This window comes from Dipodomys merriami, unplaced genomic scaffold (genome assembly GCF_024711535.1).
Source record: "Dipodomys merriami isolate MVZ:Mamm:240054 unplaced genomic scaffold, mDipMer1.0.p SCAF_628, whole genome shotgun sequence".
Classification (NCBI taxonomy): domain Eukaryota; kingdom Metazoa; phylum Chordata; class Mammalia; order Rodentia; family Heteromyidae; genus Dipodomys; species Dipodomys merriami.
Genome location: NW_027206211.1, coordinates 499,682 through 516,009, shown reverse-complemented (window position 1 = coordinate 516,009; position 16,328 = coordinate 499,682). Strand labels below are relative to the sequence as shown.

At 58.3% G+C, this 16,328-nt stretch overlaps 1 protein-coding gene across 12 annotated transcripts; it reads left to right on the top strand.

Annotated features, from left to right (window-relative positions):
* Nucleotides 1-2,882: 2,882 nt before the first annotated feature.
* LOC138815158 (arylsulfatase L-like) lies at nucleotides 2,883-16,012 on the top strand. Of its 12 annotated transcripts, none has more exons than XM_070004421.1 (11): nucleotides 2,883-3,874; nucleotides 5,911-5,957; nucleotides 6,544-6,708; nucleotides 8,248-8,369; nucleotides 9,396-9,518; nucleotides 10,403-10,523; nucleotides 11,644-11,780; nucleotides 12,629-12,763; nucleotides 12,854-13,016; nucleotides 13,940-14,061; nucleotides 14,689-16,012. In XM_070004421.1, exons 1-11 carry the CDS (start codon nucleotides 3,212-3,214, stop codon nucleotides 16,002-16,004), a joined length of 3,114 nt encoding a protein of 1,037 aa, XP_069860522.1. In that variant the 5' UTR covers nucleotides 2,883-3,211; the 3' UTR covers nucleotides 16,005-16,012. The 12 variants fall into 12 exon arrangements, with proteins under 12 accessions (XP_069860522.1, XP_069860521.1, XP_069860524.1 ...); XM_070004420.1 differs by having other exon boundaries at nucleotides 10,097-10,523; XM_070004423.1 differs by having other exon boundaries at nucleotides 3,788-4,129; nucleotides 10,097-10,523.
* Nucleotides 16,013-16,328: the final 316 nt, after the last annotated feature.

Sequence of the window (16,328 nt, the reverse complement as noted above, 5' to 3'; positions counted from 1 at the left end):
TTTGTAACACTCTTTGTAAAATGACTGGCCCATGGTTGGTTTAAGGGGGGGTTTACATGGTTACAGGCCTATGATTGGTTGACATTTGGCTTAGCTTGTGGTCTTGCCAGGTGGTCGTTATCTCAAGGTCCTGTCTGGGGAATTTCTAAATGGGAACTGAGGAACACGTACTGTCTGTTCTTTATCTACTACCACTGACCTTGTCCTGGGGCCGGCATCTGGTCCCTGAAACTTGTTAACTCATTTTTGGGAAGGGAAGGGTCAGTGCCAGCGTAAGCAAGTTTATAGAAGCAGAATCAGCAGTTAGCAAGTTAGTAATGGTAATGGTCAATTTTTAATCTTTCAATAGGTCCTGGCTTGCCAGATCGCAAGGTAGAACCCTAGTGATCGATCATTGATAGATGATCGATCAGGGATCGATACAAGATGAGTATTGGATGCATATGTCACATGTGCGAATAACTAACATTGGCTTCAAATTTGTCTTCCCTTATGGTCTTTCCTCCTATTACTTTCTTCCCTCCTTCCTTCCCTCCTTCCCTCCTTCCTTCCCTCCTTCCTTCCTTCCCTCCCTCCTTTCTTCCTTCCCTTCTTCCTTCCTTCCTTCCCTCCTTCCCTTCTTGCTTCCTTCCCTCCGATCCTTCCTTCCTTCCCTCCAATCCTTCCTTCCTTCCATCCTTCCTTCCCTACATTCCCTCCTTCCTTCCAACCTCCCTTCCCTACATTCCTCCTTCCTTCCCACCAATCCTTCTATCCTTCCTTCCCTCCAATCCTTCCTTCCTTCCCTCCAATCCTTCCATCCTTCCTTCCCTCCAATCCTTCCATCTTTCCTTCCGTCCAATCTTTCCTTCCTTCCCTCCGATCCTTCCATCCTTCCTACCCTCCAATCCTTCCCTCCAATCCTTCCTTCCCTACATTCTCTCCTTCCTTCCCTCCAATCCTTCCTTCACCCTTCCCACCTTCCTTCCTTCCTTCTTTCCTTCCTTCCTTCCTTCCTTCCTTCCTTCCTTCCTTCCTTCCCTCCCTCTCCCCTCCCCAGCTCTGACATCCGGGTCCGCGCCTTTCCCAATGGCACGCTCTCCGTGCGTCCGGTGACGTCACGCGACGCGGGGGAGTACGTGTGCGTGGCGCGCAACGCCGTGGGTGACGCACATGCACGGCTGCGCGTGGAGTTGGCAGCTGGGCCAGGCACCTCCTATCTGCAACCCGGGCTTCCCGTGACCCCCGTGACCCAGGACGCCGACCCCAGGGAGGACTGCACTGCCCACCACCGCCTCCACGTCCCATCCGGTGTCCTGAGAGACCCGGATATTCAGGTCGCGAGGCCTGATGGGAGTGTGGGGATCTGGGACCTGGGGCCTGCATTAGACCTCGGATGTGTGACCACGGGTGGGGGGACGGGGCCTGGGGTGGGTTCTTCCTCTTCCTCTCAGTCACTTCCTTCTTCCTCTTCCTCTTCATTTCCTGTTTCCTCTTCCTTTCCTTCTTCCTCTTCCTCTCAATCACTTCCTTCTTCTTCCTCTTCCTCTCAACATCATTCAACTTCTTCTTCCTCTTCCTTTCCTTCTTCCTCTTCCTCTCAGTCTCTTCCTTCTTCATTTCCGGTTTCCTCTTCATTTCCTGTTTCCTCTTCCTCTTCACTTCCTGGTTCCTCTTCCTGCTTCCCCTTTGCTTCCTGCTTCACTTCCTGCTTCCTCTTCATCTCCCACTTCCGCTTCCGCCCCGCTAACCCCCGAGCTCTCCGTCCCCTACGGCGCCCCCGTGACCCTCACGTGCCCCGTGACCCAGGGGTCGCGCGCAGTGACCTGGCTGACGCCGGCCTCGCAGTCTGTGGCCATCACTTCCGGCCCAGAGGACGCCCACTTCCGGGTGCTGCCAGACGGGCGTCTGCGCCTGCGAGGGGCACGGCGGGCCGACGCAGGCACGTACACGTGCATGGCGGGGCGGGGCCGGCGCGCCACCGTGCGCCTACACGTGCAGCTGCGGGCGCCGCGCATCCGGGTCACGCCTGACGTCCATGACGACGTGAACGACGACATCCGGGTCTCCCCCGTGGTGCGTCTGCGCGTGCGCTGCCAGGCGGATGGTGTCCCCGAGCCCCGCCTGCTGTGGGAACTTCCCGGCGGGCTGGTACTTCCAGTCCCGTATGGCAGTCGCACTGGGGGAGGGATCAGCGTGGATGCGCACGGGACGTTGGAAATCCCGGATGTGCGTGCGCTGCACAGCGGTGGCAGCTACGCCGTGGCGTGTGTTGCACGCAACCCGGCAGGTGAAGCCCGGATGTGGGTGCGGCTGCGGCCATGGTGGGCGCGGGCTCTGCCCCCTGCGGCTTTGGCTCCGTCCTCTCAGGCGTTGACTCCGCCCCCTGGCGCGCCAGCTCCGCCCCGTCACACACCTGCCCTGCCATCTTGGGCGCTGGCTCTGCCCCCTGGTGCACTGGCTCCGCCCTCTGAGGCAGCTCCGCCCCCTGGCCCGCCTGCCCCGCCATATTGGGCGCTGACTGCGCCCTCTGAGGCGTTGGCTCCACCCACTGGTGTGCCAGCTCCGCCCCATCACGCGCCTGCCCCGCCATCTTGGGCACTGAGTCCGCCCTCTGACGCGCCGACTCCACCCTCTGAGGTGCTGACTCCGCCCCCTGGGGCGGCGTCAGGAGCGGCGCTGCGTGTGCCGCTGGGCGGCAGCTTCCGGCTGCGCTGCCCCACCTCCATGCTTCCGGTGTCCTGGCACCTGCCCGGCGGGCTGGTGCTTCGTGGGCCGCAGAGGAGAGGCCGCTTCACGCTGGGCACTGACGGCAGCCTGGAGGTGCGCGCCGCCTCCGAGCGCGACCGCAGCGCCTACGTCTGCTGCGCCCGCCCCGGGGCGCTGCCCAGACACGCCCCCCGCACGCCGGAAACCAGGATGTTCAGCTTCATTCCCGCCACTAGGCCGCTGGGTGCCATGGCAGGGCGACGGACTGAGGAGACCCAGATGTGGGCCTTCATTCCTGCCATTAGGCCGCGGCGTTCGGTTGTCGGGCAACCAAGTGAAGATACCAGGACTTTGGGCTCCACCGCAGCGTCTAGGCCTCTGCGTTTGGTTGCCGGGCAACAGACCGAGAAGACCCGGATGTGGGGCTTCATTCCTGCCTCTAGGCCGCTGGGTTCAGTTGCCGGGAAACCGCGTGAGACCCTGATATCCAGCTCCAGCAAGACTCCTGCACCCCAGCCGGAAGATGCCCGGATGTGGGGCTCCGAACCTGTGCGTGCTGTACAGAAGCTGCGGTCCGACCAGAGGCCACGGAGAGGCTAGGAACCGGATGTGGACTGGGAGGGACCCAGATGTGGACTGGGAAAGACCTGGATGTCACCTATCTCCAGGTCCACTGACTGAGCGGCCAGGACCAGGATGTGGACTAGAAGGGACCCGGATGTCACTTTCTTCCATTTCCACTGACCCGGATGTGGCATGGAGGAACCGGATGTCACTTTCCTCCAGATGCACTGATGGGTCAAGACCCGGATGTGGACGAGGAGGGACCCGGATGTCACCTTCCTTCATGTCCACTGAGGGGCCAGTACCCAGATGTGGACTGGGAGGGACCCGGATGTCACCCTCATTCGTGTCCACTGACCCAGATGTGGCCTGGGGAACCCGGATGTCACTTATCTCCAGGTCCACTGAAGGGCCAGGACCCGGATGTGGACTGGGGGACCCGGATGTCACCCTCCTCCATGTCCACTCACCTGGATGTGGCGTCAGGGACCCGGATGTCACTTATCTTAGGTCCACTGAGGGGCCAGGACCCGGATGTGGACTGGGGGACCCGGATGTCACCTATCTCCAGGTCCACTGTGGGGCCAGGACCCGGATGTTGCATGGGGAACCCGGACGTTATGTAAGTCCACGTCCATTAACCCGGATGTGGACTGTGGCAGGGACCCGGATGTGTGCTGGGCGGGACCCGGATATCACACACACAGGCCTGGCTGTGGCATGTGGAGTCCCGGATGTCACGCTCCTCTCCTTCCACTGACAGGGTCTAGGACCCGGATGTGACGTGAGGATCCCGGATGTCAGGTCCCTCCACATCCACTGAGGGTCCAAGACCGACATGTGGAATTGGAACTACCCAAATGTTAGGGACCTCCAGGTCCGTGAACCCGGATGTGGGCTGGGTACTCGGATCTTAGTGACTCCAGGTCCGTCAACCTGGATGTGGGCTGGGTACTCGGATGTTAGGGACCTCCAGGTCCCTGAACCTGGATGTGGGGTGAGTACCCAGATGTTAGGGACCTCCAGGTCCGTGAACCTGGATGTGTGGTGAGTACCCAGATGTTAGGGATCTCCAGATCCGGGAAGCCAGACGTGGAGGCGAGTACCAGGATGTCACTTATCTCCAGGTCCACTGGCAGGCGCCAGGACCCGGATGTGAGGGGTTTGGACCTGGATGTGAGTGGTTTGGACCCGGATGTGAGGGGTTGAGACCCAGATGTGAGAGGTGGAACCCGGATGTGGGCGGAGCGGGAGCTCCACACCTTGGCCCCGGGCTCCAGCTGCGCTTTGGGCCGTTGGGGTCCTTTCCCAGACTCGGAGGCAATAAAGCAGCCGTGCTGCTTCTGGATGGAATTCTTCCTCACTTCCACCCCAGCGCAGGCCACGCCCTCCTGAAACCCTCACTTCTGCCCCAGCACAGGCCAAGACCTCCTGAGACCCTCATTTCCGCCCAGCACAGGCCACACTCTCAATTCCGCTCCTAGCACAGGCCACACCCTCCTGGGGCCCTCACTACATTCCCAGCACAGGCCACGCCCTCCTGAGACCTTCACTTCCTTCCCAACACAGGCCACGCCCTCCTGAAACCCTCACTTCCGCCCCAGCGCAGGCCACGCCCACATAGGTCCCTCACTTCCTCCTCGTTGCAGGCCACACCCTCCTGAGACCCTCACTTCCGCCTCATTGCAGACCACTCCCTCCTGAGACCCTCAGTTTAGCTCCAGCAGAGGCCACGCCCTCCTGAGTCCCTCACTTCCATCCCAGCACAGGCAACGCCCTCCTGAGTCCCTCACTTCCATCCCAGCACAGGCCACGCCCTCCTGAGACCTTCATTTCCTCCCCAGCACAGACCACGCCCTCCTGAGCACAGGCCACGCCCTCCTGAGACCCTCAATTCCGCCCAGCACAGGGCACGCCCTCATTTCCGCTCCTAGCACAGGCCACGCCCTTCTGGGACCCTCACTACATTCCCAGCCCAGGCCACGCCCTCCTGAGCTCTGGCCACACCCTACTGAGCGCAGACCATGCCCCCTGGGCACAGGCCACGCTCCCTGACGGTCCTGACTCTTATTGCAGCCCTCCATGTAGTTCTCGAGGTTACCCTTCTCCCCTTCCTCCTGCCTCTGCCAGGTCTGGCAATTTCTTGGCGCCCAGCCCAGCAACTCCGGGCTTTTTCCTTCCTTCCCCTCCTTCCCCTTCAGCACCAATCCTGTTCCTTTCTAGGGAACAAAGGGGACTTTTATTTTGGAGGGGGAGATGTGGTGCTTTCCAAGGAACAAGGGGACTTTTATTTTTGAGGGGGGTTGTGGAGTTCTGGCTGCTGGAGTGACGTGGACATTTGAGTCCTGCGAGCTTCCTGGCTGGCAGGGAGAGCAGCAGGCCCAGGCGCTGATGGCAGAGAACTGTGGATGTGAGTTCGTCTTCTGGGGAACATGGGGAGAGGTGTGGGGACCCGGGGTGGGGGGGCTTCGATTGCTTTTTGGAGCCCCCCCGCATGTCCCACCATGCCTCGGGGTGGGGGCTGCAGGGCCCCGCCACAGGCCTGGAAAGACGAGGTGAGGGGCTGATGTACTGGTGGGGACAACAGCAGCCTGGCCCTGGGGTGGCCGGATGTTCCTCAGCTCTTCCCCACTTCCTGCTTCTGGCCTTCTCTTCCAGGAAACGGGGAGCATCATGAGAAGGACGCGATCCTGGACGCCATGTTGGTCAGGAGAGGGCCTGGAGGGAGGGGGCGTCCTTCCATCCCTCTTCCCATCCACCCATCCATCCATCCACCTATCCATCCACCCATCCACCCATCCATCCACCCATCCACCCAAACATCCATCCACCCACCCATCCATCCATCCATCCATCCATTCACCCACCCATCCATCCATCCATCCATATCCCCATCCATCCATCCCCCTATTCATCCACCGATCCATCCATCCACCCATCCACGTATTCATCCATCCATCCATCCATCCATCCATCCATCCACCCACCCATCCATCCATCCATCCACCCACCCATCCATCCATCCATCCACCCACCCATCCATTCACCCATCCATCCATCCATACACCCACCCACCCATCCACCCATCCACCCATCCATCCATCCACTCATCCATCCAACCATCCATCCATCCACCCATCCATTCACCCATCCATCCACCCACCCACCCATCCATCCATCCATCTATCCATCCATCCACCCATCCATTCACCCATCCATCCATCCAGCCATCCATCCATCCTCCCATCCATCCACCCATCCACCCCTCCTCCTCCTCTCTCTCCTCCTCAGGTCGCACAGCGGCTGTGCAGCCCCACCCCTCGCCTTCCTCCTCCTCCTCTTCCTCCCTCCTGGCCCCTGCACAGGCATCGCCACCTCGCGCCCCAACTTCCTGCTGCTCTTGGCCGACGACCTGGGCCTAGGCGACCTGGGCAGCTTCGGGAACCGCAGCCTGCGGTGAGCAGAGGTGGAGGCCCGGATGTGAGGCCTTAGTTACCCAGATGTGGGAGCTCAGATCCCTGGATGTTCCACCAGGAGAACTGTATAGACATCTAGTAACTCAGTTCCCCGATGTTGGATGTTAGTATTGTGGATGTTGGATATCAGATCCCAGGATGTTGGATCTTAGTGCCCCGGATGTTGGATATCAGGTCCCCGGATGTTACATGTTAGTACCCCGGATTTGAGACCAGGTCCCCGGATGTTGGATATCAGGTCCCCGGATGTTAAATCTTAATACCCCCGATGTGGGAAATCAGGTTCCTGGATGTTGGACTTCAGTTCCCCGGATGTTGGATGTTAGTACCCCGGATGTTGGAGACTAGGTCCCCAGATGTTGGATCTTAGTGCCCCGGATGTTGGATATCAGGTCCCGGGATGTTAAATCTTAGTACCCTGGATGTGGGAGATCATGTCCCCAGATATTGGACTTCAGTGCTCCGGATGTAGGAGTTCAGGTCCCCAGATGTTGGAGGTTAGTGCCCCGAATGTGGAGCTCAGGTCCCCGGATGTTAGATATTAGGACACCAGATGTTGTAGCTCAGACTCCGGATGTTGGATCTTATTCCTCCGGATGTAGGAGCCCAGGTGCCTGGATGTTAGATCTTAGTGTCCCGGATGTTGGATATCAGGTCCCCGGATGTTAGATATTAGTACCCCGGATGTTGGATATCAGATCCCCGGATGTGGGATGTTAGTGCCCCGGATGTTGGAGGACAGGTCCACGGATGTTAGACCTTAATGCCCCGGATGTGGGAAATCAGGTTCCCGGATGTTAGATGTTAGTACCCCGGATGTTAGATGTCAGGTCCTCGGATGTTAGAGATCAGGTCCCCGGATGTTGGAGATCAGGTCCCCAGATGTTGAATCTTACTGCCCCGGATGTTGGATATCAGGTCCCCAGATGTTACATGTTAGTACCCCGGATATTTGAGCTCAGTTCCCCGGATGTTCCACCAGGAGAACTGTATAGACATCTAGTGGACCTCAGGTCCCTGGATGTTGGATGTTAGGTCCCTGGATGTTGGAGTTCAATTCCCAGGATGTTAGATCTCAGTTCCCTGGATGTTGAAGATCAGGTCCCCGGATGTTGGAGATCAGATACCCGGATGTTGGCCCTCAGGTCCCCGGATGTTGGGCCTTAGATCCCTGGATGTAGGAGCCCAGTCCACAGATATAGATCTTAGTACCCTGGATGTGGGATCTCAGGGCCCCAGATGTTGGATCTTAGATCCCCGGATGTTGGTCCTCAGGTTCCCAGATGTTGGATGCCAGGTCTCCAGATGTTGGACCTCAGGTCCCCAGATGTTGGATCTTAGTACCCCGGATGTGGGATCTCAGGTCCCCGGATGTTGGATCTTAGATCCCCGGATGTGGGATCTCAGGGCCCCGGATGTTGGAGTTTAGCTCCTGGGATGTTGGGCATTAGATCCCGGATGTTAGACCCAGGTCCCCGTATGTTCTTGGCTGTGACTCAGTTTCCCTCTCCCCCCACAGCACCCCGCACCTGGACGGCCTGGCCCGGGATGGCGTGCGGCTGACCCAGCACCTGGCGGCAGCGTCCGTCTGCAGCCCAAGCCGCGCGGCCTTCCTGACGGGACGCTACCCTGTGTGCCTGGGTCGGTATGGGGGGGACATCCGGGGAACAGAGGGAGAGCTGGGGGGGAGGCGGGGTCGGGACATCCGGGGATCTGAGAGCCAACATCCGGGGTACTAAGATCCAACATCCGTGGACCTGATATCCAACATCTGGGGATCTGAAACCCAACATCTGGGGATCTGAAACCCAACATCCGGGGATCTAAAGCCCAACATCCGGGGAACTGAGCACCAACATCCGGGGCACTGAGCTCTAACATCCAGGGACTTCATCTCTAACATCCGGGTTACTAAGATCCAACATCTGGGGATCTGAGCACCAACATCTGGGGCACTGAACTCTAACATTCGGGAACCTTATCTCTAACATCCATTGTACTAAGATCCAACATCCGGGGATCTGAGGCCTAACATTCTGGGAACTGAACTCCAACATCCGAGGACCTTACATCCACCATCTGGGGTACTAAGATCCAAAATCCAGGAACCTGAGCCCCAACATCCAGGGAACTGAGCTCCAACATCTGAGGATCTGAGGGCCAACATACCTGAACCTGAGCTCCAATATCCGGGGTAGTAAGATCCAACATCCAGGGAACTGAGCTACAACATCCGGGTAACTGAAGTCCAACATCTGGGGTCCTGATATCCACCATACAGGGCACTGAACTCCATCATCCGGGATCTGAGGGCCAACATCCGGGATACTAACATCCAACATCCGGGGACCTGAGGTCCAACATCCAGGGAACTGAGGCCCAACATCTAGGGCACTGAGGTCCACCAGAGGGAGGAGAGGACTACTCTGAGGATCTCAGGTTCAAATCCCTGAGACTCTGGGACTTCTCCCCTGAACTGCCAGGAAACTGGAAGTTACGCCATATTGGTTTCCCCCAGGGGCTCCCAGGGCTGGGGTCCTTTCCAGGTGGGCAGGTCCCAGGCTATCCCAGACACAGCAGGCCTTCCCCCTGAAGGTGCTAGATGCCCCCTCCTGACTCAGGATGCCATCATCACTGACCTAGGGTCCTTCTCCTCTCTCTTGGAAGGCATGGTGACCACCAACGGGGCGCGCGTGCTGCAGTGGGCGGCCGTGTCTGGCGGGCTGCCCACCTCCGAGATCACCTTTGCCAAGATCCTGCAGGAGCAGGGATATGCCACCGGCCTCATAGGTAAGAGAGAAATCGGATCCATCCATCCATCCACCCATCCCCCATCCATCCACCCATCCATCCATCCATCCACCCATCCATCCATCCATCCATCCACCCATCCACCCATCCATCCATCCATCCATCCACTCATCCTTCCATCCATCCACCCATCCACCTATTCATCCATCCACCCACCCATCCACCCATCCATTCATCCATCCACCCATCCATCCATCCATACATACATACATACACCCACCCACCCATCCATCCACCCTTCCATTCATCCATCCATCCATCCACCCACCCATCCATCCATCCATCCATCCACCCATCCACCCATCCATCCATCCACTGTGCATCCATCCATCCACCCATCCATCCATCCACCCATTCCCCTATTCATCCATCCATCCATCCACCCACCCACCCACCCATCCATCCATCCATCCATCCATCCATCCACCCATCCATCCATCCATCCATCCACCCATCCATCCACCCACCCATCCATCCACCCATCCATCCACCCATCCACCCATCCATCGACCCATCCACCCATCCATTCACTCATCCATCCATCTCTTCCCCTCAAGGCAAATGGCACCTGGGCCTCAACTGTGAGTCCCCCACTGACCACTGCCACCACCCCTTGAACCACGGGTTCGACTCCTTCTTCGGGGTCCCCTTCACCCTGATGGGGGACTGCCTACAAGTGGAGCCCTCGGAGAAGCGAGCGCGTCTGCAAGGGCCCCTGGACCTGGGGGCGCAGCTGCTGCTGCTTTCCCTGCTCTGCCTGGCCGCTGGGAAGCTCACGGGCCTGCTGGGCCTGCGCTGGGTGCCCTGGGTACTGGGCCCCGGATGTGGGGCCTTGCTCCTGGCCTGCACCTCCCGCCTCTTAGGTGTCTTCATCGTCCACGCCGACTGCTTCCTGATGAGGGATCACCAGGTCGTCCAGCAGCCTCTGAGGTTCGAGGCCAGCGCGGGGCTCTTCTTGCGGGAGGCTGAGGCCTTCATCCACAGGTCAGCCTGGGGTCGGGGAGGGGGACAGATGCCATCTACTAGATCTCTATAGTAAACGGGTAGACCTTAGATCCCCAGATGTACATCCAGTAGATCTCTATAGTCAACTGTCAACCTCAAATCCCCGAATGTTCCACTAGGAGATCTCTATAGGCATCTGGTAGACCTCAGATCCCCGGATATACATCCAGTAGATCTGTATAGTCAACCGGTCAATCTCAAATCCCCGGATGTTCCATCAATATATCTCTATAGACATCTGGTAGACCTCAGATCCCCGGATGTACATCTACTAGATCTCTATAGTCAACTGGTAGACCTCAGGTGCCCAGATGTATATCCAGTAGATCTCTATAGTCAACTGTCAACCTCAAATCCCCGCATGTTCCATCAATGGATCTCTATAGACATCTGGTAGACCTCAAGTCCCTGAATGTTACATCTAGTATATCTCTATATACATCTGGTAGACCTCAGGTTCCCGGATGTTCCATCAGTAGATCTGCAGAGACATCTGGTAGACCTCAAATCCCAGGATGTTACATCCAGTAGATCTCTATAGACATCTGGTAGACCTCAGGTCCCTGGATGTTCCATCTAGTAGATCTGTAGAGACATCTGGTAGACTTCAGATCAGACCACGATCGATTTTTGGTAGTATTGATCAGATCATGATCGATTATTGGTAATAACTGATCAGCTCATGTTCGATTATTGGTATTATCGATCAGATGATGTTCGATTATTGGTATTATCGATCACACCACGATCGAATATTGGTATTATTGATCAGATCCTGTTCGATTATTAGTAATATCTGATCAGCTCATGTTCTATTATTGGTCATATCGATCAGATGATGTTTGATTATTGGTAATAACTGATCAGATCTGTTGGATTATTGGTAATAACTGATCAGATCACGATCGATTATTGGTATTTTCGATCAGATCACTATTGATTATTGGTATTATTGATCACATCACGATCGATTATTGGTATTATCTGATCAGATCAGGATCGATTATCAATCATCTGATCGATTATTGGCAATACCTGATCAGGTCGGTTATCGGTGAGGTTATTGATGATGGGGGCGGGTTCTGACGTGGGTCCGCAGGCACCAGGCCCGCCCCTTCCTCCTCCTCGTCTCCTTCCTCCACGTCCACGTCCCGCTGGTCACCTCACCCGCCTTCCGGGGCCGCAGCGCGCACGGCGCCTACGGCGACAACGTGGAGGAGCTCGACTGGATGGTGGGTGAGTGCGGGGAGGGAGGGAACTGAGGCACGGTGCTTGGGATGAGGGAAACTGAGGCATGGGGGTGGGGTGAGCAGGATGGGGAAACTGAGGCACGGGGGTGGGGTGAGTTAGTTGGGGGAAACTGAGGCACGGAGATGGGGTGAGCGGGATGGGGGAAACAGGCATGGGAGTGGGGTCAATGGGTTGGGGTAAACTGAGGCACGGTGCACTTGGGTAAACTGAGTCACTGGGCATGTTGGGGGTAAACTGAGGCACAGTGCACTTGGGTAAACTGAGGCACGGTGCATGTTGGGTAAACTGAAGCATGGTGCATGTTCAGGGTGAACTCATGCACGGTGCATTTGGGTAAACTGAGGTACTGTGGATGTGGGTAAACTGAGGCCCGCGTATAGGGGTAAGCTGAGGCACGGTGCATGTTGGGTAAACTGAGTCACTGGGTTTTGGGGTAAACTGAGGCATGGTGCATGTTGGGTAAACTGAGGCACGGGGACGAGGTGAGTGGGTTGAGTAAACTGAGGCACCGGGATGGGGGTAAACTGAGGCACGGGGACGGGGTCAGCGGGTCGGGGTAAACTGAGGCACGGTGCATTTGGGTAAACTTAGGCACGGTGCACTTGGGTAAACTGAGGCAAAGTGCATTTGGGTAAACTGAGGCACAGTGCATATTGGGGGTAAACTGAGGCACGGTGCATGTTGGGAGTAAACTGAGGCCCAGTGAGTGTTGGGGGTAAACTGAGGCACGGTGCCTGTTGGGTAAACTGAGGCACGGTGCATGTTGGAGGTAAAACGAGGCACAGTGGACGCTGGGAGTAAACTGAGGCACGGACCCATTTCCCCCCCCACAGGGCAACTGCTGGCGGCGCTGGACGGCGCGGGGCTAGGGCGCCGCACCCTTGTCTACTTCACGTCGGACCACGGTGCCTCGCTGGAGGCCCGGGCTGGGGGCACCCGCCTCGGGGGTTCCAACGGCGTGCACCGAGGCGAGGGGGAAACTGAGGCAGGGCGGGCGGGGCCTCCCACGCGGCCCGCCCCCGCCCCTTGACCTTTGCCCTTCGCCCCTCCCCTTGCAGGTGGCAAAGGCATGGGGGGCTGGGAGGGCGGCATCCGGGTCCCTGGGCTGGCGCGCTGGACCGGGATGCTGCCCGCAGGGCGCCTGGTGCCTGAGCCCACCAGCCTCATGGACCTGTTCCCCACTGTGGTGCGCCTGGCCGGGGGCTGGGTTCCGGCGGACAGGTACGAGTTCGCTGGCCTGGGTCCCCACGGGGTGGGGGGGAAGGGGGGTCATCCGGGGCCTCGGGGATCCCAAGGGGGGAGGCTGAGGCCTGCTCATTCGGGTCTCTGGGGGCTCAGAAGCCTGCACATCTGGGTCTCTGAGGGCTCAGACCTGCACATCCGGGTGTCTGGGGGCTCAGGAGCCTGCACATCCGGGTCCCTGAGACCCAGAACCCGGGGCTCAGGCCTTGACATCCGGGTCTCTGGGGGCTCAGAAGCCTTTACATCTGGGTAACTAAGGGCTCAGGCCTGCAAATCCGGGCCTCTGAGCACTCAGAAGCCTGGACATCTGGGTCTCTGAGGACTCAGGCCTTCATATCCGCATCTCTAAGGCATCAGGGCTGCACATCCAGGTCTCTGAGTACCTAGGTCCAGGTCTCAGGCCTGGACATCCGGGTCTCTGAGGGCTCAGGACTGCACATCTGGGTCTCTGAGGGCTCAGAAGCATGGACATCCGGGTCTCTGAGCGCTCAGAAGCTTGGATATCCGGGTCTCTGAGGCCTCAGGCCTGCACATCCAGGTCTATAAGACCAGAGGCCTGGGTCTTAGACCTGCACATCCGGGTCTCTGGGGGCTCAGAAACCTGGACATCTGGGTCTCTGGGATCTCTGGCCTGCACATCCGGGCCTCTGAGCACTCTGAAGCCTGCACATCTGGGTCTCTGAGTGTTCAGGAGCCTGGACATCCGGGTCTTGAAGGCCTCAGAAGCCTGAACATCCAGGTCTCTGAGGGCTCAGAAGCCTGCAGATCTGGGTCTCTAAATGCTCAAGCCTTGACATCCAGGTCTCTGGGATCTCTGGCCTGCACATCTGGGTCTCTGGGGGCTCTGGCCTGGACATCTGGGTCTCTGAGTGCTCAGAAGCCTACACATCCGGGTCCTGCAGGGAGGTGGACGGCCGGGACCTGATGCCCGCGCTGCTGGGGATGGCGCAGGCCGCAGGCCACGACTTCCTGCTGCACTACTGCGAGGCCCGGCTGCATGCCGTGCGCTGGTTCGACCGCCCAAGTGAGTGCCTCGACCTCCGCCGGGCCCCGGGGTGGGAGAGGGAGCTGCATGCATGCACGCAGAGACCCGGATGCAAGGCCTGGGGGTGGATGTGGGAATCCCCGGATGTGGGAATCCCGGGATGTGAGGACCTGGATGGAAGGCATGAGATGGGAATCCCCTGATGTAAGGTCCCGGATGTGAAGTCCCTGATGGGAATTCCTGGATGTGAGGCTCCAGATGTGAGGTACTGGATGAGAATCCCTGGATGTGAGGCCCCGGATGTGAGGCCTCAGATGGGAATCCCCAGATGTGAGGCCCTGGATGTGAGGTCCCAGATGGGAATCCCTGGATGTGAGGTCCCAGATGTGAGGTCCCGCATGTGAATCCCCGGATGTGAAGTACCGCATGTGAATCCCCGGATGTGAGGTCCTGGATGTGATTCCCTGGATGTGAGGTCCTAGATGGGAATCCCCGGATGTGAATACCCAGATGTGAGGTCCTGGATGGGAATCCCCGAATGTAAGGTCTTGCGTGTGAATGCCCTGATGTGAATCCCCCGATGTGATGTCCTGGATGTGAATTCCCGGATGGGAATCCCCGGATGTGAGGCCCAGGATGTTACTCCTTTCCCCCCACCCACCGCAGGCCGCACGGTGTGGAAGCTGCACTTCGCCACTCCGCGCTTCGACCCGCCGGGCTCGGGCGCCTGCCTCGGTTTCCCTGCCTGCGCCTGCTCTGGGTGGCGCATGACCCGCCACCTGCGGCCACTGCTCTTTGACCTGACTGCGGACCCAGGGGAGACCCGCCCGCTGCGGGGGCCCGATGGCGACACGCAGGCGCGTGGAGGCCGCGGAGGCCCGGATGCTGCGCACGCGCCGCCCCCGCGCGGCCCCGCCCCTCGCCCCTGCACACAACACCTGGAGCCCGCACCTGCAGCCCTGCTGCGCGCCCGGACTGCTCTGCGCCTGCGACCGCCTGATCCCCGACCTCTGACCCTGACCCGACCCCCAACCCCCAACTGCCCGGGGCTACGGCAGATCCTGGCCTGCGCCTCTCACATCCGGGGACTCACATGCGGGTATACTCAAATACAGAGATTCCCACATCTGGGGATTCCCACATACAGACTCTCACATCCGGGGATTCCTACATCCAGGGATTCTCACATCCGGGGATTCTCACTTCTGGTGACACATCTGGGGATTCCCGGGGATGAATTCACACATCCGGGAAATCCCACATCCGGGGACTTTTACACCCGGGGATTCTCACAACCAGAGATTCTCACACCCGGAGACTTTTACATCCGGGGATTCTCACATCCAGAGACTCTCACATCCGGGGATTCCTACATACAGACTCTCACATCCAGAGATTCTCACATCCGGGGATTCTCACATCTGGAAATTCTCACATCCAGAGATTGCCACATCTGGAGATTCTCATATCCAGGCATTCCTACATCCGGGGATTCTCAGACCAGGGAATTCGCACATCTGGGGAAATCTTACATCCAGAGACTCTCACATCCGGGGATTCTCACATCCGGGGATTCTCACATCTGGGGATTCTCGCATCCAGGGATTCTCACGTCTGGGTATTCCCACAGCCGGAGATTCTTACATCCGGGGATTCCCACATCTAGAGATTCCTACATCCGGGGATTGTCACATCCAGGAATTTTTACATCCAGAGACTCTCACATGCGGGGATTCTCACATCTGGGGAAGTCTTACATCCGGGGATTCCCACATCTGGGGATTTTCACATTCAGAGAGTCTTACATCTGGGGATTCTCAGACCCAGGGATTCCCACATCCGGGGACTCTCACATCCTGAGCCTCTCCTCCTGGACCTCCACCTTGGGCCTCCCATCCGGGGCCTTTCCCCAGCCTCCCATCCGGGGCCCTGTCACATCCGGGCCTATGTCCTCTAACTTCTCACACAATAAAACCTCGTGAGCACCACACCACATGGCAGAGTTAGGGGTCACGGGGGTCAGAGGCCGGGCACTGGTCCTGCCTTCCATTTCAGGTCATTTCTGGTTGATGCTAGGATACAGAGCTGGTCCCGCCTTCCATTTGAGGACATTTCTGGTCGTTGCTAGTGTATAGGACTGGTCCCACCTTCCATTTCAGGCCACTTCTGGTCGTTGCTAGGGTATAGGACTAGTCCCACCTTCCATTTCAGGTCATTTCCGGTCATTGCTAGGGTATAGGACTACTCCCACCTTCCATTTCAGGCCACTTCAGGTCGTTCATAGGGTATAGGACTGGTCCCGCCTT